Genomic DNA, 26,956 nt, shown 5'->3' on the forward strand with positions numbered 1-26,956 from the left:
CATAGATTATACACTACAGTAAAGATTGAAGTATTTTTGGTTATTACTGATTTTGATGTTAACAAGCTTCCTGTAGCATTGTCGGAGTTCCATAAACAAATCATGTTATGTTGGAAAATGTTGTATGTACATAATTTCTTTCCCCACTGTTATTTGGAACAACAGACAGCAAATCCTTATTTTATAAATGGTTTAAGAGAAATACATGGTTGGTAACTGATCTGATGGATATCGTTGGTAATTTATTAGATTATGAACAACTTTGCACAAGACACAGCTTTAATCCTCCCATCTCATACTTCTTGAACCTACGTAATGCTCTTCTCTGAGAATTTCTCTTTCTAATTAGAAATATAATGACGCACCAAATTATTCAACCACATCTGAATCTGCTCAATTCAAGGAATTCATCTCCTAGACAAAAACTGCAACAACTCTTATCAGAAAATGTTTTACTGAAAGTTCATTTCCTAGACAACAAAATAAAAAAAGAAATATATATAAATTTGATAAAAGCCCAGTTTCTAGACTAAGGTCTATGTATATATCATTCCCTATACCCCCAAAAGCAAAAGAAACACACTTCAAAATTATGAACAATATTTATCCGTCTAAAGTTATTCAGACTACGTGATTGAAAATAACAACTGTTCTTTTTGTGAAAACAACACTGAGGACATGGACCATATATTTTTCTCCAGTTCAGGGTTCCTGGTTTTCTATAAATGAATGGTTAAAAAATAGATTCCTATCTTTTTAACATCAAAAGATTACCTAACATTTGGCCTGATCTTAAAAAACAACAATGATTAACTGTATTTATGTTATTGTATGTTTATCCAAGTTTTTCATACACACACACACACACACACATACACAAAGTAAAAATGTACCCACAACTTTGTTCACTTCAGAGATGATTTCGGTGTGTACTTAACATTTCTTAATGGATCCACAGCACAGAGATTAATTGATGTTGAGTAATTCTTCCAATGAATTAGAAAAGTGAACCAGTGATGTACTCCCCTTGTACTAAATATTACTTCCTCAAACTACTCATTTATTAAGATCTGCTTATTTTATGTTAGTTGTTTTATTTTTTATTCATTTATCGTTATTCATTCATTCATTCATTCATTCATTCATTCATTCATTCATTCATTCCTTCATACTTTCATTGTATTGGCATATTTTAGTTGTATTCTTCCCTGTTTCCTCTGAATCTGCTGCTGTTATATGCACTAAATAAATCCGCTATGTTTAGCTGTTTTGTATATGGTACAATAAAGTTGGGGGAAAAAATCTCGCTGTATCAGCGCATCCGTCACAAAGTGGCGCGCCAGTAAGCGCAGGCGCAGAAGAATAGGCGCAGACAGACTAGCATCAGCCGCAGCAGCAATGGCAGACGAGAAACCCAAGGTGAGGCTTGGGCCTTTTATGGGGGGTTCTTTTAAAAATGGAAATAATGTTAAATTGATACAATTAACTATGGAAAGTAGGCACTGGAACCACTCTTGTTAGTGTTCTTATGAGTTAAGAGAAAGCTTCTATTCGCACCCCCAGCTACTGCTAATAGCTACCTAGCAAGAGAGTGCAATTAGCATAATAAGCTAACGTGGCTAAAGGTGGAATAAAATAAATGTTTTGTGGTTTGGTTTGATACAGTTAATTCCCAGTTTACAAATGTTGTGCTTATTTATAATATCCACATGTAAATTGAAGTGACTTAATTGATGCATGTCCAGGAGACTGAAACAAGAGCCGAAGGATCGTACAGTAACTTAATCGATTGTGATCTCTATGTGCAAGTGGAGCGTGTCAAACTGAAACGTTTGGTACAAAATTGATAATTGCACACAAGTCCAATGTGACATAATAGAACTTTTAATTTCTAGGCAACTGCCTTTGGACAAAGGAGTGTGTCCAGATAGCTAGTTGTAACGTCGTAAAGGACTAGGCCTTTGGGCATCCTTGCTAGTAGCAGGCCACCGGTAATTTACTTGCTTGTGCTAAAGCTAACCTTTGCAGTTGAAAAATCCATTGCTTTAGCTCACAGTAACTATACATAGTGCCACTATTTACTGGCAGTATGATATGTAGTGGTTAACACATGCAATGCTAGTCATACAATATAAGTATGTGAAGTTTTAGAGTGGATGAACTCAGTGGAACATTTTGAAAGGGGCTTGAACTTCTACTGACGTTTTGTCTTTTCAGGAAGGAGTGAAGACTGAGAACAATGAGCACATTAACTTAAAGGTTGCAGGGCAGGATGGCTCGGTTGTGCAGTTCAAGATTAAAAGACATACTCCTCTCAGTAAACTGATGAAAGCTTACTGTGAACGACAGGTGAGACTGTGACATACGGTGGCTGAGAAGTGCAAAACAATATTACATAGTGATTGTCAGTCTGGATTGTCAGTGCATCCCAGAAATTTCTGGTTGCTATCAGAATATATGACTTAATTGTACCTCCATTATAATGAACTCGGGATTCAATACATATGTTTTCACGACTTTACTGGTCTTCTAAGACGTACATACAGAGAAATGTACGCTATTGCCCCCCTGCGGTCTAAGATTCTGATGGGTCACAGATTTTGGTATAACACCGCACTGCAAATCTTGGGTCAATACTTCGATATGTGCCAGTCTCAGCTTTTATACGTGTTAAAAACACCGGGTCATATCTTTGTAATTGTGTTTCCGGATCTTGTAAAAGCATTTAGGTTAACTCATAAAAGTGTTTCACATTAGTGTAAAGTTGCTTTGCTTTTGGTAAAAGTGTTTCAGCAATGCATTTAGAACCTTATAAAAATGTTTTGCAGTTGCACATCGCTGCTGTTGGGCACAAACCTCTTATGTCCAAAACTGTTATTTTTCAAAAAATAAATAAAACTGTATGGTTTTTGTAATAATGGACATAATGTCATCAAACTTGGTGTTGTGTTTTACATCATATATCTTTGGTTAAATATTTGTAAAACTACAGACAGACATAAAGGGTGACCAATAGTACTGATTCATGAAGGAAAAAGGAAATTACCAATTTTCTACATAGGTTTTTGCCCGACAGCAACGACATGTAAATTTGCATCATAGATTGTAAAAGTGTTTCACGTTCTGTACAGTTTTTTTTCCCCTCAAATGTAAAGTTTAGTCCTTGTAAAAGTGATTTGGAATTTGTACTTTTGTAAACGTAAACACGTTTTCTATGATGTAAATGTATTATGACGATATAAAAGTGTTGCAGTGGATGTAAATGTTTATCACAAAAATTTAAAGTGTTTCACTCGATTTAATATTGTATTGCACTTCCTGGCCACCGTAGTGACACATGAATTGTTGATTTTTTTTTCCCTAAAGAAAATGCTAGCATTTGGCCCTCATGACACAGATTTGTATTTAGCAGAAAGGAAATTATGTGATCCCAAATGAGATCATACAGAACTTATGTTATTTGTGTATTCCATATGAATTTGCCATCTCCATGTTCACTTCAAAATCGAAGTAAATTTATAAAATTCTCAGTCACAGGTTTGTCCCATCTGAACCTGTTTTAAAGTATGTTAAACATAGTCTTCCTTTGTTTGTCCTCTCCAGGGGCTGTCAATGAGACAAATACGATTTCGATTTGATGGCCAGCCCATCAACGAAACAGACACACCTTCGCAGGTAAGGCTACACATAAACGTTAAGTCTACATGTTCAAAGTAACTGGATAATCATCGTCTGTGGTTGACTGAAAAGTAAAAGTGAACCTCACCGTTTGAATTATGTCAAACTCATCTTGATAGCACCAACACATTTCAAACTAGTGGGAAAGGCCAGGTTTTTGACTATAGTCTTGTTAAAGATAATAGCCAATTAACATCTTGGAACTGAGGGGTTCAGTTACTGTACCTCGAGGAGAGAAATTTCTCATTCTTGTCTATATGCAGTTATTATTATAGCTTAACAACCCTGCAGGGCATTGTTTGTACTGTGAAGTGATGCTGTTGTATTAAAACCCAATAAAATATGAACAGCCTTCACTGAGAGACACTGTCTGGATGGAAGTATATGTTCTAAAACCGCTATATACTTTTCAGCACTGATGTTGCCTCTACAGATGTGCAAGTTCCAGTTTCATAGGCCCTGATGCCGTATTTCTCACTTCTGCCTCTAACACTGCCCTGCATGTTTTAGATGTTTGAACACTTAAACACAGCTGGCTGCAATGAATGACTCATTAACAGTAGGGGAGATCAATTCATCATGATATGACGTGCCGATTCAATTAAGATTCATAAATGTTCAAAAGCGATTATTTTTCAAAATAGTTAAATGACAGGAACACAGCTGCAACCACAGGCCTGCAGCCTGGGGACAGTTAATATTTATCATGTTCAAAAACCAAGTAACGAGCTGTTACTGGTAGAACCATCTAATGCTAGACATGACTATGCAACAAATCATGGCTTGAGTAGTCATTTTACTCTACCATTGCCAAGAACTGATGCACTTAGAAGGACTGTAATGTATAGAGCTGACATTTTGGAATATGCTCACACTGCATATAACCAAGATAGAAAATAAATTAAGATTAAAAGAATAATAAAAAAGGCTATTATTTGTCTACAAGTTAGATGTTGTTAACCTAATTTGGGAACTTTAATATTCTCTAGTAACCTAATTTATGCAAGATACACAATGAGTGATTCATATTAGGACAGAGTCGTGGTACACTACAGATAAATTATTCTGTTTTTTCCCGTAGTATTGTATTTTTTATTGCATTTAACTGCTCCAGCTTCAGACATCCAGTATTGATTTCTGGCCATGCCCCTTGCACACAGGTCTCTCTCTTCAGGTTCTCTGAATATCTGAAAGTTTTCTCCAATTTATATATTTGGTTTTCTGCAGGTTCTTGAGCTTTTGTCTCTCTATCTCTAAGAGACTCTCTCTCCTCAGGTGCTCTTTTGATATCCAGTCATATTAGTGACCTTTTTGTAATGTGTTGCTGCCATCAATTTCAATGAGTTAATATTTTTCAAGAAACAGTAAAATATTCCATTTTCAATGTTTCCAGTCATTAAATTCAGTTTTTGCCTCAAACTAAGAGATTTTGCTGCTGTCCAGCGACATTGCTAAGCACCAAATCAGTGACTGTAATTCGCTAAACACTCTAAATCTGGATCCCTGATCTAAATCAGGGATCTCAAACTCCAATCCTCCAGGGCCACTGTCCTGCAGGTTTTTGATGTTTCCCTGCTCCAGCACACCCATTCAAATCAAATGGGAAGTTTAAGTTCTGCACAATAACCCATTAATTTATCAGGTGTGTTGAAGTAAGGAAACTTCTAAAAACCTACAGGAGAGGAGTTGGAAATCTCTGATCTAGATTAAATTGATTTTACATAGGAAAAAAATATTTATTGATGTACAGATTTACTCTGTGTATACTTGGCACCTGAAGCAGGGAACGAGTTTGGTTGAATGACTCAGTAAGGTAAATTTAAGCTCCCCGCCTGATTAAATTCTGGACTTGTACAATGCTTGTGCCTTTTGTCTCAGCTAACCTTCTTACAGCTGACATTTTTACTTTGTTTTACAGCTAGAAATGGAAGATGAAGATACAATTGATGTATTCCAACAGCAGACTGGAGGCTCTCCTCTTTAGAGACTGTTTCCTTGAACATCCCTACCTCCTGTTTTTGTCCCCTGAGAAATTTTTGTTAAACCCAGTCTTCAAATGCTCATGACCAGTGCTGAAACCATCCATTGGAATACTTGTACAAAATGCTGAAAGGCAGCAGGACAGTTCATGTAGACGTTTATCACTGACATTTGTTTGTGTTAACATGTCTGATTTGTGCAGTGTAGACAAATTGCAAGCTGCAGTGACCTTAATGTGCTGAAGATATCAAAGCTTGAATCCCCCACCCCACCCCTTCAAAACGTTGGTGAAAATTCAATGGTCCTTATTTTTATGCTTATGTCACTGCAGTTTTAATTCAGATAGAATTTTGTCAGTAAGTAAACCTGCGTTTTAATTTCACTGACACGTTGTTATGAAAATGTATTATTGAAATAAATTGAGTTTTTTAAAAAAAAAAACAAAGACACTTGTTGTGCTTCAATACATACAGAAGTGTGCCGCATTCACTTGGAGGAGGAAAAAGGAACCTTTTTAATACTTTACCAAAAACAAAAATTAATCTGGGTTTTCTCACTTAAAAGAATATTAAATTTTTATTTTAATATTTTTTTCTGAATTAAATTTTGACCTGAAAAAGTATTTTATTTCTGAATTGATATGATTCAGTTTAATTTAGTTTTTCTTTGTTTAGTGTTCGAAACATTGGGAGATAATTGGCTACATACATACTAAACGTAGAAGACTTTTATTCAGGTGAAGACTCACCTGTTTATGTCCATCTGAATGTTTCCATTATGTTCAGATTTCAAACACAGCTTACCTATAGGGAAAGGTGATACCAACACTTTTTTCTTTATTAGTTTAAAGTACTTTTTAAAAATGTATTTTTTTTATATATATTTTTTTTTTTTTTAATATCTACTTTTAGTTCCTTTAAGGAAATTTGAACTTGTACAGTGGGCATTAATATCTTAATTGTAAAATGATAAAAATATATATAAGACAAAAATGATTATTTAAAAAATATTTAAAGTGAAAAATGAATTAATTAACCCTCCCTACACTAGCAAAATAAACACTAGTAGCAACAACATTATGACCCGTGATGGGCATCTGTTATGTTACATGGAATAAATACATCTGAGCTAATTTATTTATTTTTTTCTTTGCATGCGGTTTTGTTGTCTAAATCTCTAAAGTTAAAACAATTGGCATGTTTTGTATTAACACAGTGGTATGAAGATATATTTTAACACGTATAAAAGCTGAGACAGGTGCACTATTAGTCCCTACATAAAAGTGACATCCTCGTTCTTCAAAACATCAACATCTATTACTTTTTTTTTTTTTTTCCAAACTCTGCAGTTAGACATTTTTCCTGTTTTTGAAAGTAACAGGTTGTAGAATTTAATTTTTTAGTTGACATGTTTTTCCCCCCTAGTGTAAGTTTTGCAGTTTAGTAGAGTGGTCTATGGATGGTAATGACGGCATTATGTTACAAACAAGGTTACATCTTTCACCATTCACGTGTACCTCAGAAACGTTCAGGACCGGAAAAACAAGCTATTAAAAGTCTAAGAACGTCGCTTTTGTTTCAGTAGGCATAATACAAACCGAACCTCTACTTTAAATTGTGCATTATCAACCATTAGTTCTATCTGACATCATTATTTGCATAGTTTTTTATTTAATAATGTATGACCTTAAATTATTGGAAAACCTTTTTGAAGTTGTAGCTCTTATTTTGAAATGTAAGCGGAAGTGCGATCCCGTCTTCTTGCAAGTTTTCTTACTCGGAAGGCAGGTGGATGCAGACAATTTATAAGCTCTAGCTAGCATAGACAATGATGAGGTGGTGAAGTAGTCTTAATATTAGTGTAGTTCTCTTGTATTCTGTAAGGTTTACTAAAACTGTAAGACATTTTGTGCAACAATGACGACTACCACGACATTTCAAGGGATGGAGCCTGGTGCTAAAAGCAGTTCGAGGTACGTTGTTCACCCCTGAATCCGTTAGCCACCGTTTAATTAACAAGTTCAGCATCCTCTGGTGCTAACCCTGATAAATTTAGACATTTTTAAAGCATTGCTTTTATTTTTAAATGACAGTTTTGGTTTATAACCAAACTTTCCATTGCGGTAGAACGATCAATGTTGGTACCGCACCATGCTGTTTTGTGCGTTATAATGGGACATATCCATTATTAACGTTAGCTTGCTATCTAGCTAGATAGCATGCATGTACCCTCCCTTTTGTGAGGATGCTGTATAGCTAGCTATTACTAAACAAGGCATCTCGGATCTGATAAAACTGCAAGCCCTTTGCATTTCCCCAAGTTAGTGCTGTAATTGTCTTGCTTTATTTCTTTTTATTATTTCTTTTTTCTTTTTTACTAAATATATATATATATTTTAGCGTTCGTCGTTGGAAAATCGCAAGACAGCAGATCGGCCACTCCAGTCGGGTGGGGCCTCAGCAGACTTCATATCAGTTGTGAAGATGATTAAATGAGGCACTTTACGTCTGCCACATGTTTGATATAAAGCAGGGCATTTTAAAGCTGGCCACACCTGGCATTTAGCTGAACTGTGTCTTTATATAAAAAAACACACACACGTGTGTATATATGTATGTATGTATGTATGTATGTGTGTATATATATATATATATATATATATATATATGTATAAAAGCAATTTTTTTCAAAAAGGTTGACTTGGTATTGATATTACAACTTATATTATTCCTTTCTTTTAAAACATGCCTTTTAGACTTAAGGCATTTTAAATCTTCAACAGGATTAATAAATTAAACAAACATCATGCTGAGATGGTGTGTGTGTCTCATCACTTCAGTTCTCGGCTGATGGCTGTTAATGATGTGTTTCATTGACTGGAGGTCCTGGAACTTTCTTTCCTGGATTAGCAGAGCACATGGAAAAATTTTTATTCAATTCAGCTTTATTTGTATAGCACAATTTCACAATAATGACATCTCAGGGCACTTTACATCCACGCTATTGGCTCATTTAGCATCTGTATCCTCTATGGTTGTGCTTCCTATAGAGTCCCCTGAGAAGGACGGTTTAAAATGGACTAAACTGAAGAGCTCGCAAGTTGTGGACAGTTGGATCTAGGGCTGGGCAATATATCAGGATTTTCAAATATATTGAGACTTTTTCCACACAAGATATAGAATGCGGAAGTATTGTTTATATTGAGATAGTTTTAACTAAAAACAAGCTGTCTTTTTGCATTTTTCCTAACTGTATTTTGTTATGGTCATTGAAAAGTATTTTTCATTCATTTTGTTTTAAGAGCATTTAATTTAATATACAGCAACTTTAATTTAAGTCAATTGTTTGAATGCACATGTGCTGCTGATCCTTGATAAAAGTGCATTTAGCATTCAAGGCTCTAAATTAGAACAGTCTATGGTTACTTGACATAAAATAAAATTATATATGATTTATTGTGATTCAGATAAAAAAACATCGAGATATGAAATTTGGTTGATTTTGCCCAGCCCTAGTTGGATCCCCAGATTTTTTGTCTGGTCTAATGCTAGTGAAGTAGGATCCATTTATTTTCAGGAACTGATACTGACTGAGCCTCACATGGTAACGTGATGGCCTGATTCTTGCAGTATGGCGCAAGATGACGTCTCTTGGGTTGAAGACCATTTTGCGTTCAACAGTGTTATGCATGCAGTCACACTCCTTGTGTGTGCCCTGCGACAAGGTATTTCTGTGTTTTTAGTACTCCATATTTTCTTGCAAGCTCAGAGAATGTATTTTCCACACATGCATTATGGTTCTGACGACAACCATCGCTCCACACTGATCTTTTTTGACTTCTGGATGGTGTTTGATCACACCTTCAAAGTGGCAGTGTTGAAGGTGTTCTAATGCTTCACCACTCATGTGGCCCTGACATTTGTCTCAGATGTGTCAGTAACCTTGATCCCAAATTAGAGAAGGCAAAGTTGTGGACCTGCAGTTTTGTTTTGTGGCTGCTGGCTTAGGGTTTTGGACACAACAGCACAGCTTGCATGTCAATCGTCCAAATGGACTTATAATTAGTCACAGAATCCTTTTCACTGAATTTTTCTTGCCTCGCTCTATTTTTCTGGCAAACATGTTTACCGTACTTTGCCTTGTTGATATTCCCATGCTTAAATGAAACACAAACATCGCACTGATCTTTTCGCGGAATGAATACTAGCTAGTGTCCTTCATGGAACACTTTTGAGGAATTGCGTATTCCAACAGCCCTTACTCCAAAGGTGGCAGCTGCCTGTTGATATTTCCAATGTAGCTGGGAGAAGGTTGTGCTTGGGTGCAGGAATTTCTTGTTTTTGTTGGCCTCTGTGCTTCTGCAGTTATTTGAATCAACAGTGGGCAGGGCTCTCGACCAGTCCTTCAGGAAATCTTTGGCATCAGTTTCCAGCTTTGCATGTCTTTGCATCCAGCTTTGCATGTTTGCCTCTTTTAGGTCCATAAAAAAGATAAAATACTAATAGGAAAAGACATCCACAACTGCACACTTTGAGACTCATTTCATCTTGAAGTTTCAGTTGGTAGAACAATGATGAATTGCAGTGTGATCCCTTGGCTTGGCAGTCTCAAGCTGAGATTTGCGATCGATTATCACAATTCGATCCACTCTGTTCTAAACCGATTTGGGTCAGTGTTATTACAGTTTTTTAAGCTATTACCTGAATCACATGACTTTGTAGTTATGCAACATATTAATACTAGTATTATATTGACATTCAACTGCAATTTAATGAAGTATTAGTAGTTAAAGATGGCTGTAAGGACCCATCCTCCTCCTAGAATGTTGACACAGTTGCTTTCACAAACATGCTGTGGAGCAGAATTACTGAACAGATCCAGGGCAGCCAACAGAGGACGCCAGATCTTTCTATACCTGCAGCAATGGACTGCTATTGGGATGCTAACCTTATGCATTATTAAAAATATGATATTTAGAATTCATCCAAAAGCTGTTGCTGTTGAATACAAATGCAATTTTATTTAACAACATGAAAAACAAAGCCAGTCTCAGCCAGTGTAAATGTAAACAGAATGCTGGCTACTAGCTTCAAAGTAACCTAATGGTCATTTTACTGTATACAAATAAGACTTAAAGGTGCATTACCTTTGCAAACACAAGTATCTCATAGTCTTGTGTAAAATCTAAAATATAAGACCTTCAACTAGCATTAAAGTGAGAGCATGTAAAATGGACACATTAAACTTAAACTGTGAATAGAAAATAAATAGAAAATAGAAATGTGTTGCCTTTTAAAGTGCAAAAATAGACTGGAAATTAAACTTGATTAAAAACGGGATGTGTAAACTGTCCTCCTGTCAACTACCTTCACTTGGGAAAGGAAAGATTCTTCTGCAGGAATAGTAGCTCATTGACATGCCCAGGGGTAAGGCAGCATCTTGTTGCAGTGATGATATTACCTGTGGTTGAAAAAACCCTCTTAAGATGTGACACTGGTCCCGGGGACACTGAGATTGTGAGCCAAAAGAGAATGCTCCTTTTCATTCTCCCTTCACCAGACCAGAGGATTGTCCTGCCGTCCTTCAGGTCTCCTTGTCTTGTACCTTTTGATCTCATCTTCTGCTTGACTTTTTTGTGCTCTTTCCTCCTCTCTTGGTCTGTAGCATCCCAAAGAAGAGACTCCATTTCTCTGGATTGCTTGGGGTTATGTGCAGGGGTTTGGGTCCCACCTGTTCCTTCACTCCATCAACTTCATCATCTTGACCTATAAAGTAGGTCCAGAGTTTTACTGTCCCGTGTGGAGCAATCAACATACTGATGGAAAGTTGGTAGAATGGAGTCCAGTGTGACATGATTAAAATCACTAGCACAGAAAAGCATCCTGGTGTTCAGTCTGTAACTTCGCACATGTTGATTGCATCACACAAAGCTGCCTGATCAGCTAACGGTGAAATATAAACACCATTCATCAGTGCGCATGAAAACTCTCCGGGAAGATAGTAGGGGCGCATACTCATAGCTAACAGTTCGATGTGGTGTGCAGAGACGTACCTTCACACTTACATGTCCGGGACTGCACCGCCTTTTATTCGGGATGTCTGCGTGCAGCTGCTCGTGTGTGTACCCGTACACAACCCCCTCAGGTCAGCACAGCCCTCAGCCACAAAAAGTGCAAAAAGGATGAGAAGAACCAGAGAAATGTGATTAAAGCTGAAGATGTCCATGTTAGCGAGTGTAAGTGAGAAAAAGAAAATTCATTTAAGGAGCAGAATAAAACAACTGAAAGATTAAAGAAGACACAACGCAGCTGTAACTAGCTGCCACCCTCGTGGTGCCATCTTAAAATCGGTGTCAGAATTGTCAAGTGCGTCCCCTAAAAAAAAAAACACACACAAATGTGTGATCATTCTGAAAAAAACTGCATTGTGGTCACTTATGTTAAACACATCAAGTGAGGATGTAAGAGACATTATTAAAGGTGGCCAGCGTCCCAAAAAGATGATCAAGGCAAACAAATATTTTTTATAACAAAATTACTTAGGCCTTTATTTTAGGAAGGTGATTCATACCTGTTACTAACAATGTGATTATAAAAATGTATATATTTATAATTTATAGGAACAGAAACCTTTAGTATTGATAAACTGTGTACACAGGACTGTAATTGTTTTCAGTTACACAGTTAGAAAAGTGCTGTGGCCAAATACAAAAGCCCCATACGTCTTTCACAGTTACAGGTATTCCACCCAACCTGACTGTGATTATTTGACCTCATTGTCGTCATTTTGGTTCATCTTTAGAAACATTTGCCTTCATCAGTATAAAGAGAGATGGTTAAAACGTACAGAAATGTCATATTTCTGCTACAATTTCCACTTTTGTGTTTGACCAGGGCTTTCATAATTACATCATCTGAAATTTAGCAGCAGAATACTGCATGAATTGTCTTGCAGATGGGTCATTCCAGGTTGTTTCAACACATTTTGAGGACATCTCACGCATTTGAGTTTAATACAAAATTCTGAATTTTTTTAACTTTTTGTTCCTTATTGATCCAATAAACACACTGTAAAATTTTGTTTGCTCAGATGGATACTTTTTGAGATGCAGCCAGTTTAGTAAGGTGATTTTGGCTTGATTTTTCCTGTGTCCTTTTTTTCTTGCCAACCTAAAATGTATTCAGAAATTTACATTTATTTGGCACATCAACATTTTCATGATCTTTACCCAATCTCATAAGCGGCACATTCATCGTGCTGAGGTGTTTGTTTCATAATGGCTAATTAGTGTCCATTCTCTGACATTTTACAGTCTTTTCAATTTAGAAGGTAGTCACACCAAAAAGGTTTGAATTAGTAAAATAGTCAATTTAATGCATTTTTTCAAGCATCTTGAAATTCAGAATGGGCACTTTGCTGTTCCTAAATGAAAAGCTGCTTCAGCAAAGTACCGGTTTACGGCTGAGGACATGCTTTCTTTTTAACCTTACGTTTGCATAGGCAACAGGACCAGCGGTGAAACTGGTGAATTCTACTAGGGGGTGTGTTAGAGACCTCACACTATAAGTTGCTGTATTTGTAGGGTGTAAACAAACTATTAAACATGGCAACAATAGAGCTAATTAGTGTGTGGTTAATTTTGAGATCACTGCAGAAATAACAGCAGTAGTGGTTTTGTAGATGGAATGTAAGGCCTCAAAATCAAGCATACTGTGTCTTGTCTTCACAACTTTATGTAATTTTTGCCACTGTTGACCCTGTGATCTTCTATCCAGTTAAATTAAATTGGTCCATACATTGCCCCTGCTAGTTACTTGCATATTGCTGCTTGCACATGTAGCGTTAATTTCTGAGGATATGCACAAGTGATATTTCAAACAAATACAAAATACAGGAAGCAGCCATGATAATCCTGTGTATGCATACAAGCAAGTATATTCTCAGCCTAAGAGTGTGTACACATATGCAATTAGCTTATTGTCTGTTTCATATTTTTATTTATTTATTACCACTCAAAGAGGCATTTAGACCCGTTTCCCACAGTAAAGAAAACACTGGGAGCCACAAATCCCTTTTGACATTTAAAATGAAATAACACGGCATATAATGTTTTTTCCTTTGCCTTTATTTATATATAAACAAAATTTGTTGTATTTATTAAATCAATAAACAACTCCAGAGAAAACGGCATTACATTTCTGTAAAGGAAAATACCCAAAATATCTATTTGAGTCCTTCTTGTAGCTATTTATGAACATCGGAGAAAGTATTTCAAGTTTTGAACACAGGTTTGTCTGGTTTGGGAAGGTTTTCACCATTTGTGATTCAGAGCGAGAACGGCTTTCTGACGGGCAACATCTTCAAGGTCTGCGGTCAAGCGTTTAAACTCAGACATCCATATGTCTTTCTCTGCTATGTCGGCCAGTTCCATCTCAAGATCAGGTTGACTCACACCTGCCAATGCAGTTGTATTTAGGATGGATTGAGGCTTAGGGGAGTGACAGGGAAGGATAAGGTAGTTTTTTCCCCTCTCTGAACAGAATCGTTTCCCAAACGATGTTTGTAGTGATTGCAGAATGTAAATACTCTGAATTTATCATGTGAGCGTCTTTGACCTCTCTCAAACTGGGGAAGTGAGACAGTGTACCTTTCTGTAAATTTCTGGCAAGCACAGTCAGCTTGCACTCAAATGCCAAAACCTCCTCCAAGATGTGCAGGACTGTGCGTCCTTTCCCCTGAAGAGCTGTGTTCAGCATGTTCAGGTGCGCTGTCATGTCTAACATGAAGTGTAGCTTTTCCTGCCACTCTGGCTGTTCCAACTCCAGAAGTGTGAGTCCTTTGTTGCTCAGGAAAGTTTCTTTGCATTTTATTTGAATACACATTTTATTATTTTCAAAAGCCAGGGAGCTGCATCAGAGGGATGAAAGAGCCGCATGCGGCTCCGGAGCTGTGAAAAGCCGACCTTTGTTCTAACAGATAACGCTGCTTTCCAAAAGCATTGTAAAGATTTTATGCCACATTAAAGGTGGAAAGAGTTTCAACATGATTTATTGTGGTTTCATTTTTTAGAAGAAACCCACAGTTTTAAGTGGGGTGTGTACGCTTTTTAATGTACAAACCTTTGTTTGCAAAACTTAAAAAACTGTGGGTACTTTAAATGTGCCTACACTTACCCAGCATCTTACAAAGATGTGATGACAAACGTTGAGGGAGGAGTCTTTTTTTTTTCTAAATGAAGTGGAAAATTACTGTCGTTAATCATCAATATAAAAATGTGCCAATGAGATATTAAATTAACAGCAGCCCTTTGCTGGTTAATGTAAATATCCATTCATTCAAAACCGCCTTGTCGCTTGGCATCCAAAGTAGCGTGTTATTTTTGTCACATGATGGAGGTTGGATGTATCCTGTTGGTCATGTGTTGGCTGATACAGAGTTTAAATTATGTGCAGACTCTACTTTATTGCCACTGACGTGTACTGTCGTGTAATTAGTGCAGACCTGATAAGAAAGGTCACTTTTATTTATTGTTTCGGATGTTTAATGCCAGAACATGACTCCTCTTAATAAGTTGTTTGTATACTATTAAACTACAGTTAACATTATAGTGGCGTTAAATTAACAGAAAAGTCCAATTGTTTATTGTAATTATCTGTATGACAGTTTCAATCCAAATTTTATGTTTATGTCATCCCTACAATTCAGGATTATATTATACCATGTGGATGTAATTCCAGAGACGACAGTTCGCAGGACTATTGAACTTTGTTGTAATAAAGTGATAGGTTATATTTATTATTTTATTCCTGTTTATTTGATCAGATAAAAATAATGCAATGTAAGAGTAAAAATGGAAGCCATGTTATTAATCTAAGTTTAACTTTTTACAGCAAAAAGTCTTTCATTTAGGGGGGAAGTAACTAAAGTTAACAGCCAGGGGGTGCAAAGGTAACTCTGAGGACCACAGCAGTGTATCAGACAGGCCTTGTAACAGCACATTCAAGTACATCCAGTTGGCTTATTTAACATGTTGGAGATTGCATTCTGGTTGAGCAGGTGCAGCATAAACAGAGGCTGAAAGCCTTTGTTGCAGTAAGCCCAGGTTCTAGTTTTGGCTTGTGGCCCTTTGCTGCACTAAAACCCACCAATTTTAAAATATATCCCAATCAGAGTCCTGAGCCAACCAGCATTATCCAGCTTTTAGTAACTGTTATTTCCCTCTATCAAGGGTTCTGCGCCCTCCTGGTGGCGGCTCCAACATTTCACTTGGTGCAGATGAAGAGAAGCCTCCTGTCCGGAAAAACAAGATGGCCTCCAGTGTGTTTGCTGAACCAGACGACCCCTACGCTAATCGAAGGAACAACCCACCTGGTACGACATTCTCAAACTTATTAATCAGTTTATCGTAGTCCTGAAACTCATTTATTATCCCAGCTGTTTTCTATTTATTTATTTTATAAATTTTTCAGATTTGAGGTTTCCTTGCTTTTCTCTATGTAGAATGATACACAGATATTACAGGAATTTAAATATTACTCAAAGCACAGCAAAGCTGGTACTGTACACCCAGTGCACAAAATAGTCAGTTTATCTAGTTAAAATGCTGTTGTGCTCTGTAAGCTGTAAGGATGCGCGTGGAATTAAACTAGACAATTAACTTATTAGTGTCAACATTTCGTACAATAACAAGTTTGTAATCATCACACAAAACCATTTTACTGAAAAGACTCAGGACCTGGAAAGCATTTATTACAAACAGGGATTTCAGAATATTAGCACAGTTTATACGACGAGGATCCAGGGATGGAAGCAGAAAGTCCAGAAAGGTTAGAAGTAGGGCTTTATGATTTCCATGATGCGGATAACATGGAGGGAATTGTGAGTTTGATAATGAAACCAGTGGTGAAACATGAAATATGGTGGAATTTGCTCACCACATGTATGTAGGTGTGATCTGTTATCCACACCTATGCAAGAGTTTTCATGGCCAAAGGAAGAAAAAAAAAAACACTGCAGGCCTCGCCTGTGTGACATAACCCTGAACTGAGGGCTTAAGTCTCCCCCAGAAGATCAGCACTAGCTAAGAGGCTGGCAGAAACACTCAAGGGCTGGAATATGCTTGCTGTTAGCAACATCTCTTCAAATGAATCATGGCTGCCACGTGCCACTTGGACCTTGTCTGCAACTACCAGCATCTTTATAACTTTTCCTCCCTGTTGCACAGTGACAAATTCAGATGCAGAGACTATCCAAAAAATGCCTTAGTGCTGACCTCCAGTATGGAGCGTTTTGGCTGCGTCATGCTGCAGTCGAGCTGCAGCAGGTAAACACAGATGATGCAGAATGTTTATGTGTTTGGACAGCTCTAAGTTGTCCAAATATATTAAAAAATTCCAAGCAATGTGGTTAGAAAAAATAAAGCTGCGTCTGTTTCGGGTGAAGCATTAGTCTGAGAATTTACTGACTAACAAGGAGGAAGGTCACCAGAAAACAGTCCATCAATCTCACCCCGAGTGTTTGAGCTGAACACGAAGGCTGCTGTGTACTTAAATAAAAATAAAAATAAAATAAAACTGGATTTTTTATGGCTGGTTGAGCACCCGACCCATAGACTGATGCTGCAGCTCCTCAATGCAGCCTGGAGTCCAGTCGTGGTCTCTGCGACTTTGCTGCTTTTCTTTGACCCCCTTTCCTGTTAGGCCACTGTAAAGGCCTCCCGAGACAAATGAATAAATAAATAGGATATTGGGGATAATTTCCTGTTGACCTGTTAAACTTTTATACTCCCACCACATGATCAGACACATTCTCTTGGGAAAATAATGAGGTCACATAGGAACACACAATATTCAATGAAGATTGAAAACACAGAATTTGGTTAAAAAATAAATAAAAACACAGCAACAACAAAAAACCGAACCTGGAAGAATAAAGTTTTACTCTTGAGGGCATTGGGAAACGAACTGGCAGGCAGGATTCCTAAATGATGATAAACTGGATTAATAGAAGTTGGGAGACTTGGAGGGAGTTTTATGAGTTTATGCCTGAATGTGACCCTACTGATGAGCAAGAACAATCTGGCCATGAGTGGTGTTTTAACCATTACATATATACTGCTGGATTGATGGTAGATAAGAAACAGCTGTTTCAGGAATTTCTGCGGGGACACACACACCCACCTCTGATCACACAGGAAGCTGACTGCACATGTCACTGGATTCCTGCTGTCAGTCACAGCGTTCAGGCTCTATAATGAAGACTTGTCAGTGTGTTGTTTTGTAAAGATTTATCTTAAGTGAAACTGATGGAGGTTAGAAACCTCTTCTTGACTAACCCTAACCCCTGTACATGAGAGTGTGAGGTATGCGCAGTCTAATAGATCTTTGCACATGCAGCAAACTCAGCAAAATCTTACCAAGAATTAGCATCCAAATGAAAAAGTCCCAATGTCCAAGGCCGGCAGCCAGTCACCCCGCCGGGCACTGGCCACCCAGAGCTTCTACTTTTTGCACACTTGCTCACCAGATATGAGTTTACTCATTCCTGGATGAATTGGGCTGCTCTCTTATGGTTTTCATTAAAAATAATGTGGGTTTCTTTTAGGAGGAGATAACATTTACATTTTCTACAGTGTTCCAGGTGAATTTATTGTGACACGGTGAAACATATCTTGATTCTATCATTTCTGTGTTAATCTCACATGTCTCAGCTTTCTCTGGAGATCAGATTATACATACAGTCATATTACTTGTGAAGACGAGTAGACAGAAAAAAAGGCCTTATCAAGATTAGATTAAATTAGCTGAAGCCTCGGTTACAATATTCTATATTATTAAACTGTATTTTTAAACTTGGGTTTGTAATTGTTTCCAGTAACTGGTGGTGGTTCTTTTTAAGGCCTACATCAATTACTAACATATTTGTAGGCTTGCATAACATTAGTGGGGGGAAAAAAATCATTTGACACCTTTAGTGCAACATTAAAATGTTACTTTAACTGTTTTGACTCTACAGTAAGTTTATATGACACAAAAAACCTGACCAAAGCCAGACTTTTAAAATTGAACGAAGGATGTCAGCACAACCACAAAATGATAATAAAAAAAAAACTGTTGTACTAAATAAAACAGGGGATAAACTAAAAGTTCTAAGTAACAGTCATTGCTTCTGCATTCGTTTTTATCAATGTCTCTATTCTGGGTATTTCCAGAGCGTCACTGTTGAGTTAAAACTGTGCAACTTTTTAGACAGGAACCAGAGAAGGGGTGTAGGAGTAACACAGCAGTAACACTGAAGTATTAACCTGTGTCCTGCATTATTACGCATGTAAGATTTCAGTTAAAGAAATGTGTGTTTTAATTTTTCTGTTAGATTTTGCCTGTGTTGTTTCTCCTGTCTGCTTATATTGCTGGTAACAATCTCAGAAGGTTTGATAATTAGTTTTCTATTAAAGAGGAACTACTTAGGAGGTTCCACATCATTGCGGAAGTAGGATTTCATGCAGTCTGGGGAAAACCGAGGATCTAGCGTAGTTTCTTGATAAAGGAATGAAAGCATTGGACATTCCACGAAGACATAATCAAGTTCATCGTACTGTTAAAAATCAGTGTGTGGTTCAGAGAGCAAACAGGTTTGTTCAGATGAAAGCATAACAAGGAAAGTCTCATATTCAGAGAGCAGCTGTTAAAAAGGCACCACACACACTATGATCTGAACAAAAATTTTTTATCTTCACGTGTGAGGTCTCGACCAGATAAAAAAAAATCTTTACGTCTACCAGGCTTTAGGAAACAATTCTGGTCTCCTCAATGAGATCCAGGCAGAAACCATCCACGGACTTGTTAAGGTGGTATGAAAGAAGGGCTTCTGTGTTAACTGGATCGGGAAAAATCCTGTCTTAATTTTCTTTTTAGAAAAATGATCTCCTACTTGCAGAAAATATGACAGCTGGACATTTTCAATTCTCTACGACCTGTTCAGTTTTTAAAACTAGAATACTGTATTTTGAGTGATGGGGGAGCTGTTTTTTTATTTATGGTAGTTTTAATCAATATTAATATTCTTATATAATCTCATATAATTTTTTATTATTAATAATTACTGTCATTTAAGAAATGAACTAAAAAGGTGCATAATAATTTGGTCTTTAGTCGAAAACAAGCATTAACTCAGTCTTTTTTTGGAGGTATTTTTAAGATTTCACATATTTCCATCTCACAGGCCCTTCTTCCTTTTTTATTTACTTCTCTCTTTCATTTATGGAAGTGAGCCTGTGTTTCTGACACTACTTTACATGGTTGTGTCTGTTCAAGCCTCATTTCTCAGTTCCTGCCATTACTTCTGTTAGTTTTAAATGGTTTATTGAAGGTCGGGTCAAATGACTTTTGTGTTTGTGAGGATCAGCTGATCTGATCTGATTTTTACAGTTTTCAGTCGTATTTTTCAACTCTTTTTAGTCTCTCAGTGGTATCAAAGTCTTTGGCATTGTTTCCTCATTATGGCATCAGCTTCCTTAGACTGCAGTATGATTAGGAATTCCCCACTTTACTCCCACATGTGAATGTGCTGTCAACACACCACTGTTTTTGATTACTGGGGGTTGCTGTTTGTATGATATCACTAGTTGAACATGCTTTCCTTTATATAAAGTGAAACGAACTGGAAGAAGAAAAACAAGATTGTGAAAAGAGCTAGTGTAAGAAGACATTTAATATGATGATTTAGCTGACCTTCCTCCAACAAAATGCCCCTGAAGCACAGAGCAAAAAGACTAGGATGTGGGAAGTAGGTCTTAATGTCAGAGTATTTCATTAGTAGGCTGCAGTTCCCAGAGTATTTCTGTTTGTTTATTCTGATTCTCATTTTCAATGTTCTGAATGAAACAAGACTCCTTGTTGTTGCTTCAGCCCATCAGGAAGCATTCAGCACAGTCTGACCCTCATGAGAAAACTGTAAATATGAAACTTGTGACAAAAGTTCATCTGTTCTACAGTTTTTTCCCCAAAAATCTGTTGCAATGAATAACTAGATGATCATCTACAGACTGCAGACACAGCGAGAGCTCAGGAAGCACAAATCTTGTAATAAGGCATGCTGTTGGTGTTTTTAATGTGGTTTTTGTGTTATATCATGGATAGTAAAGGAAAGGGAGGCATAAAAACAGTGACTGAGCTTAAAGAGACTAAAATTCACGTCTACGTGTCCGTTTTACTGCCTCTTTGGGGTTAACTTCAGACATGGGTGGTGTTGGTGCTTCAGCTCTGCTCTGCTGTGGAAAAGACCATCTGATTTTTGTTAGTGTTAAATATGAATACTGTCTTGTGCAGCTGCTGTTGATTTTATTCTTCTTCTGTTTTTTTAATACTTTTCAACAGTGACCCTACTATTGCACGACCTACCGATGCTCAGCGAGATCTTAGCATATAAACACAGCTGTCTGTTGCCTGGTCGCTTCCATCCAAAATCAGCTTCTCGCCAGCACAATGCCAAATTCAGATTTTTAAAATAACACTCATAATGTCTTTGTTTTTGGACACCCCACAATAAAATATCTAAATGCAAGGCTGGAAAACTAAGAGGAATCTTCATAAATGAGGAGGATAAATGGTTTTTGGTGGATTATTATCACAGCTGTAATGGGGCACCTGTCTACCCGACATCAGCTTCTCTCATCAAGATAATGCCAAATACAGACTTTCACCATTGGACTCCATTCACCTGTAAACTATGCAGCAGCTTATTACCTCTCACATTAGCAGCTAACGGTAAGGCCATGGGTCCGCCATGTACGACAAACAGAAGGGTTTGAAAATAACAGGAAGTGACATCACAGCGCATGTACATACTCTGAAATAAATCCAATAATGGACTAGTAAAAATAGAGAACGATCTTTCAAATATCATATTTCAGAAGTGCATGTAGACACGTCAGAGCAGATTACAGTAATCTGATTACTCCCAGATACCTGATTTTGATTGTCGTGTAAACGGCCTGTGTGTCTTTTATACACACTTCTCTAAGAATGCCTTCAATATTCAAGAAATTTGACTTTTGTTACATAAATATCTGTAATTGAATCGATACTGAATAAAGTTTATGGACTTGAGTCAGGAAATGAATGGTGATACTAGCCCTAGTCCTGAGAGATGGCAGTATGCAACTTGAGTGTGTACAATACTTTAACATTTCCATTCTGGCAACACTGACACAGTAACGTCACCATTCACACCAGCGTTCAAGGCATGTTGGACTCTCTGCAGTCCTTATCATAAACTGTGAGAAAACACATAGCCTACCTACGGGATTAGCACTAGAAGAGGAGGTACATTATGAATACTCAAAGGTAACGACATAGTTTCAAAATATTTAGCTGTTTCTGTAACATTTTCAATAGTTTAACCTCTTTGGGTTTGATGGTTTGTGCAGATGCCTGTAGAGACTGACAGTCTTCCTAGGAGCTCTTGCTTTGTCTAACATGCCGCTTGTACATGTTTTGATTTATGTGATACGTCTGGTCTCTCTGCTTCATCATGTCTTCTTGCTCTTCCAGGTGGGAAGCCCACAGGTGTGCTGTGTGGTGAGCCGTCAGCCCCCCTGAGGAGAGTTGGAAACACCACCAATCACTCTGGAGAGGGTTCAGCCATTGTAAGATCACGCGTCAAGTCACGAGTTGTAGAAAAATATGAAGTGAATCCTGAAGCCGCAAAAGCACAGAGGGAAACAACATCAGCACAAATTATGTTTGTTTTTTTCTTCGTCTTAATTTCTCTATACAACAGTGTGGATATTGATAACAAAAAAAGGAAATGTTGTCTTAATAGTTGTGCACATTGGGGACCATCAGGCCAAAGACAACCTAAGGGAGGTTTACTGGTAATACATTAAAACTTCTAACCAGGTGTAACAGCCTTACAGATGCATGACTGGGTGCTTTAGGGAGAAGATCCCCTGATTTAATTCAAGACAAATATGCCTCTAAGCTGTTAGCTGAGAGGAAAAACAGGCTGTGGTGTTTTTTAGGAAGGTTAGAAAGTTGAGCACTAACTCCCTCCTTTCTGCTTCCTGTTTTTATCAGGATGGAGATCATTGTGAACCAGATAATGGTAAGCATGTTTTTCTTATCACTTCAACCACTCTTCAGTGCCAGACATTTATTGTCTTTTTTTTTAAGTCTATAAACAATTTTTAGGTTTATTTGTAACTCCAGTGTTTTCCTCATGGGGATCCTTAATGCCGGGGGCAGTGCCTGCTCTGCCTGCAGGGTTGTCACCATGAGGATCACCCTTTTCTGGGTGGCTGGGGATCCTGTACTTGTAGCCCTGGGGCTGCGGTGGGGACCCCCGGCCTGCCCTGATCTGCACAGTTCCTGTGGTGGTGGCATCGGTAGTCATGGGTGGGCTGCCTCCCACGTGGCTGCATTCCCAAATTATTGTTTCCTCACAGCAGCGCCACACCAGATGTTTATTTTCAGTTTACACTTAAGAGACAAGTGTGTTTGTGTGTGTGTGTGTGGGAGAGCGAGTGGGGTCAGTGTGTGTTTAAATTGTTTTGTTTTGTTTGTTTTTTTGTTTTTTTTATTATATACACAAACTTGTTTTTATTTTTAAAAGCATTTTGTGCTGTATGAAAAGTGCTTTATAAATAAAATGTATTATTATTATTTTCTACCAAAGATTTTTTTTTATTTAGTAATTTTTTGTTTTTTACAATTACAATTAAAGGCAAATTTATATGCCTAGCACATTTCATTTACAAGATAATTCAAAGTACTTCACAAAAAACATTACAACAGAGTGCAGAAAGCCATACAAGTACAACAAAGATTAAAAGAAATAAAATTAGTTAAATAAAATCAGAAAGAAAAGGCTAAAATAAAACAGATGAAATGCAAGAAATAAAGTTCCAGTGTGGGGAAAGAGTATTAAAACATGATCAAGTTTAAAGATTCCAGCTTAAAAGAACCAGATGCAGATGCTGAATAAAACTAGTGAAATGCAGCAGAGAACAGGTGGGTCTTTAACCTGGACCTGGAGTGTTTCAGCTGATCTGAGGCTTTCTGGGAGTTTGTTCCAGACATGTGGAGCATAGAAGCTGAATGCAGCTTCTCCATGTCTGGTTCTCACTCTGGGAACTGATAAGAAACTGGAACTAGATGACCTGAGGGTTCTGGTAGGTTCATACTGGGTCAAGAGGTCACTGATGTATTTTGGTCCTAAACCATTCAGAGCAGACCTCAGAGCTGGACTGATGTGGTCCACTTTCTTGGTTTTTGGACTCGAGCAGCAGAGTTCTGAATAAGCTGCAGGTGTCTAATATATATTTTAGGAAGACCTGTAGAAACGCTGTTACAATAATCAAGCCGACTAAAGATGAAAGCTGGACTAGTTTTTCCAGTTCCTGCTGACACATCAGATCTTTTACGCTTGATATATTCTTAAGGTGATAGTAGTCTGACTTTGTAATTACTTTAGTGTGTTTCTCAAAGTTAAGGTCTGATTTCATCAATACACCCAGATCTCTAGCCTGGTTGGTTGTTTTTAGGTGTATAGACTGAAGTATGCAAACGTTATCATGAGAGTAAATAGAAGCTCTGCAGTCACTTAATCAAATGCAGACACGAGCTTCAGCAAAGCAGCTGACAGAACAATGTCACATAGCTTATTAAACTAGTTTATTTTAAACTATCTTCTACTCTTCAGTTGAGTCGTGTTTGTGGTTTGCTGTTAATGACTAATAATCAGTTAAAGTTTTATTTTTGTTCCACTTCTGCTAAACCCTGTATGTCTCCAATCTTACCACGATAGTGACTGAAGCTGCAGCAGGAAATGATGAGCTCAACGTTGTGCGATTTACTGGTGACATCATTTTATAAAAGCAAATAAAAAGTAAAGTGTCGTGAGCACATCTGAAGCCAGTAGCCGAAGTGGAAATGTTACAGCCCCACACTCAGTCGCCGACTGCAGACACTACACACCAGTTTAACCATCAAACACCAGATATTCACTGGTTTATATTCTTTAATTTTGGCACAAACACATTATAAATGACGAATACATCTTTAGAGTTCTGGTGTAACAACACTGTTCATGTATTTATCTGCCATGTGTTTACGGTCAGTATTGATGTGATAAAAATCTTAATTGTACCCATCCTAATAGCAATTATCCTGCTATCCACGTCAACATGTAACATGTCCGTCCATGTCTGTGTTCAGAAAACTATGCTGCTGAGCCGGAAGCTGTTCCTGAGCAGCAGGACGAGCCCCGTCAGGCCGAGGACCCCGCTGCAGGTGTACCATCCGGCCGCAGAAATCCCCCAGGGGGCAAGTCCAGCCTCATCCTAGGTTGAATGCCCGACACCTCCTAATCCTTACCTCCACCCATCTCTGAAGTCATCTTTTTCTTTTCCTCCCAACAACAATCCCCAGCTCATTTTTCAGTACCGCAGGAATCGCCCAATGTCCAGCAGACACAAGTCTCATCCATATCCCCAAGTGCATTGTTTTGATACCTCTTTCGACAAATGTTTTGTACTGTTTTTATTGTTTGTTTGTTTAGACAGAAGCACTTTATGTATTCCTATTTATAAGGTTCGAAGTTGGCATTTGACCATAAAATTAGACCTGCCAGTAAGGGTACAAGGCTCACATTTCTCACACATCTTATCACAAATTTATTGCAGCAGCTCAAGCTGTTGGGTTTATTGTACAAGCTGTTTATAGGACACAATCAGAGACACGAGCTTCTACTTTGTGTTCATTTTTCTCCCAACTTGCATGCACGTTTGGCCTGTATGAATGTGAGAAGAAACTTAACTGTGAATTTTTTTAAGCTGTTGGATTTTATTTTGAATTTGTGGTACTGTTGTTGCATGAACATGAAATATTTGTAAGAATTCTAGTATTATCCACAAAGAAGCCACACGCATCTGTGTGACAGTACTCTGAAAGCTGAAGGCAGTCTTCAGATGTTGGTCCCGTGTCAGGAAACAGATTTGGAGCGAGCCTTTTTTATATTGTCGTCACCAACATTAGATAACTGTATTAGACTCCCCGCCACTTTTAAGTGCCCCATGTTTTTATAGGTAAATTTACTCTAAAGCTCACACACGTCCGTGTGTCAGGCTCCGGGATAAAACAAGGCTGGGTTTCCAGAATGTTTCCCATCAGTAAATGCAAAGACTTTTTTTTTTTTTCTTCCTTCGCAGCTCCATGGAATGTTGTCAGTCCTGACGTCTGTTTCTGGTAAACCCATCTTAAATCTGACAAGTGACCTTATGACAGCCCAGCCTTCTTTTTACCATTTTACACCTGAATTCTTTTAATATTCCTGCTTACTGAAAATCTCCACCGATCTTTTTGTGCTTTTTCATGTGACAACGTTCAGACCAAAATGTCCTCCTGCTTCTGTACTGTTCAGACTTGTCCATGACTGCTGACTCCACCAGCCGTCATACAAGAAAATCTACATTTCAGGTACATGATGGTAACCCTGTGGTGTTTTTTATTTTCAGTTTTTTTAAATGTGTGTGTCAAAATGCGAGACATGTCAGTTGCATCATATTCTAATTCCTGTCGCTGGATGTAAGTCACTGCAGAAATCTGGATATAAGAAATGGCACAAGTGGAAAATAACATTAAAGTCAGTTTTGATCATGGATTGTTTCTGGTGTTTTTAAAAACCATGAAGATTTAACTAAACCGTTTGGGTAATTTTACACTTCATTTTTCACTCGTTGCTAGCATTGTTTACTTAACTGCTGCTTCCTCAGTTTTTTTTTTTTTTTTTTTTTTTTTAGTTCCAGTTTTTCCAGTTTTTTTTTTTTTACAGGATTTATGCAACATCCTATTAACTGCCTATGTCAGTGATTAGTTTTGTTTAAACTGTTTATGAAGAGGATGTAAAAGATCCAAAACCACCAGATGTGATGACTGTTTTAAAGTTAAAAGACCAATAATGTTGAAAAAATGCAGATAAAACTGCAGGTTTGGCTCAAAACAGATTAATCTCCTTATTAACGAAGTATAACTACAGCACTTATAAAAGCCATGTAATGCAGGATCATCCTAAGTAAACAATCCTTTATATATATATATATATATATATATATATATATATATATATATATATATATATATATATATATATATATATATACCATCTACTTTTTATTTATATAAATGTGTTTTATTTCACACTAAAAATTTCAAACACTTGAATGAAAGGGAGCAGAAAAAAAAATCTTATGCGATGTTCTGCTCTCACATTAATCAGTAATTAACCTAATATATAACTAAAT

The 26,956-nt window shown here is 37.4% G+C and overlaps 2 protein-coding genes across 2 annotated transcripts; both read left to right on the top strand.

The window, feature by feature from the left end:
• The first annotated feature begins 1,313 nt into the window (after nt 1-1,313).
• LOC121638181 (small ubiquitin-related modifier 2-like) lies at nt 1,314-5,914 on the top strand. The gene is made up of 4 exons (XM_041982756.1): nt 1,314-1,419; nt 2,218-2,349; nt 3,604-3,675; nt 5,597-5,914. Exons 1-4 carry the CDS (start codon nt 1,399-1,401, stop codon nt 5,660-5,662), a joined length of 291 nt encoding a protein of 96 aa, XP_041838690.1. The 5' UTR covers nt 1,314-1,398; the 3' UTR covers nt 5,663-5,914.
• A 1,497-nt stretch (nt 5,915-7,411) lies between these two features.
• LOC121638979 (jupiter microtubule associated homolog 1-like) lies at nt 7,412-26,314 on the top strand. The gene is made up of 5 exons (XM_041984106.1): nt 7,412-7,630; nt 15,887-16,029; nt 22,209-22,303; nt 22,734-22,761; nt 24,873-26,314. Exons 1-5 carry the CDS (start codon nt 7,575-7,577, stop codon nt 25,004-25,006), a joined length of 456 nt encoding a protein of 151 aa, XP_041840040.1. The 5' UTR covers nt 7,412-7,574; the 3' UTR covers nt 25,007-26,314.
• The last annotated feature ends 642 nt before the right edge of the window (nt 26,315-26,956 follow it).

The sequence above is a fragment of the Melanotaenia boesemani genome, chromosome 4, assembly GCF_017639745.1.
Source record: "Melanotaenia boesemani isolate fMelBoe1 chromosome 4, fMelBoe1.pri, whole genome shotgun sequence".
Lineage (NCBI taxonomy): Eukaryota > Metazoa > Chordata > Actinopteri > Atheriniformes > Melanotaeniidae > Melanotaenia > Melanotaenia boesemani.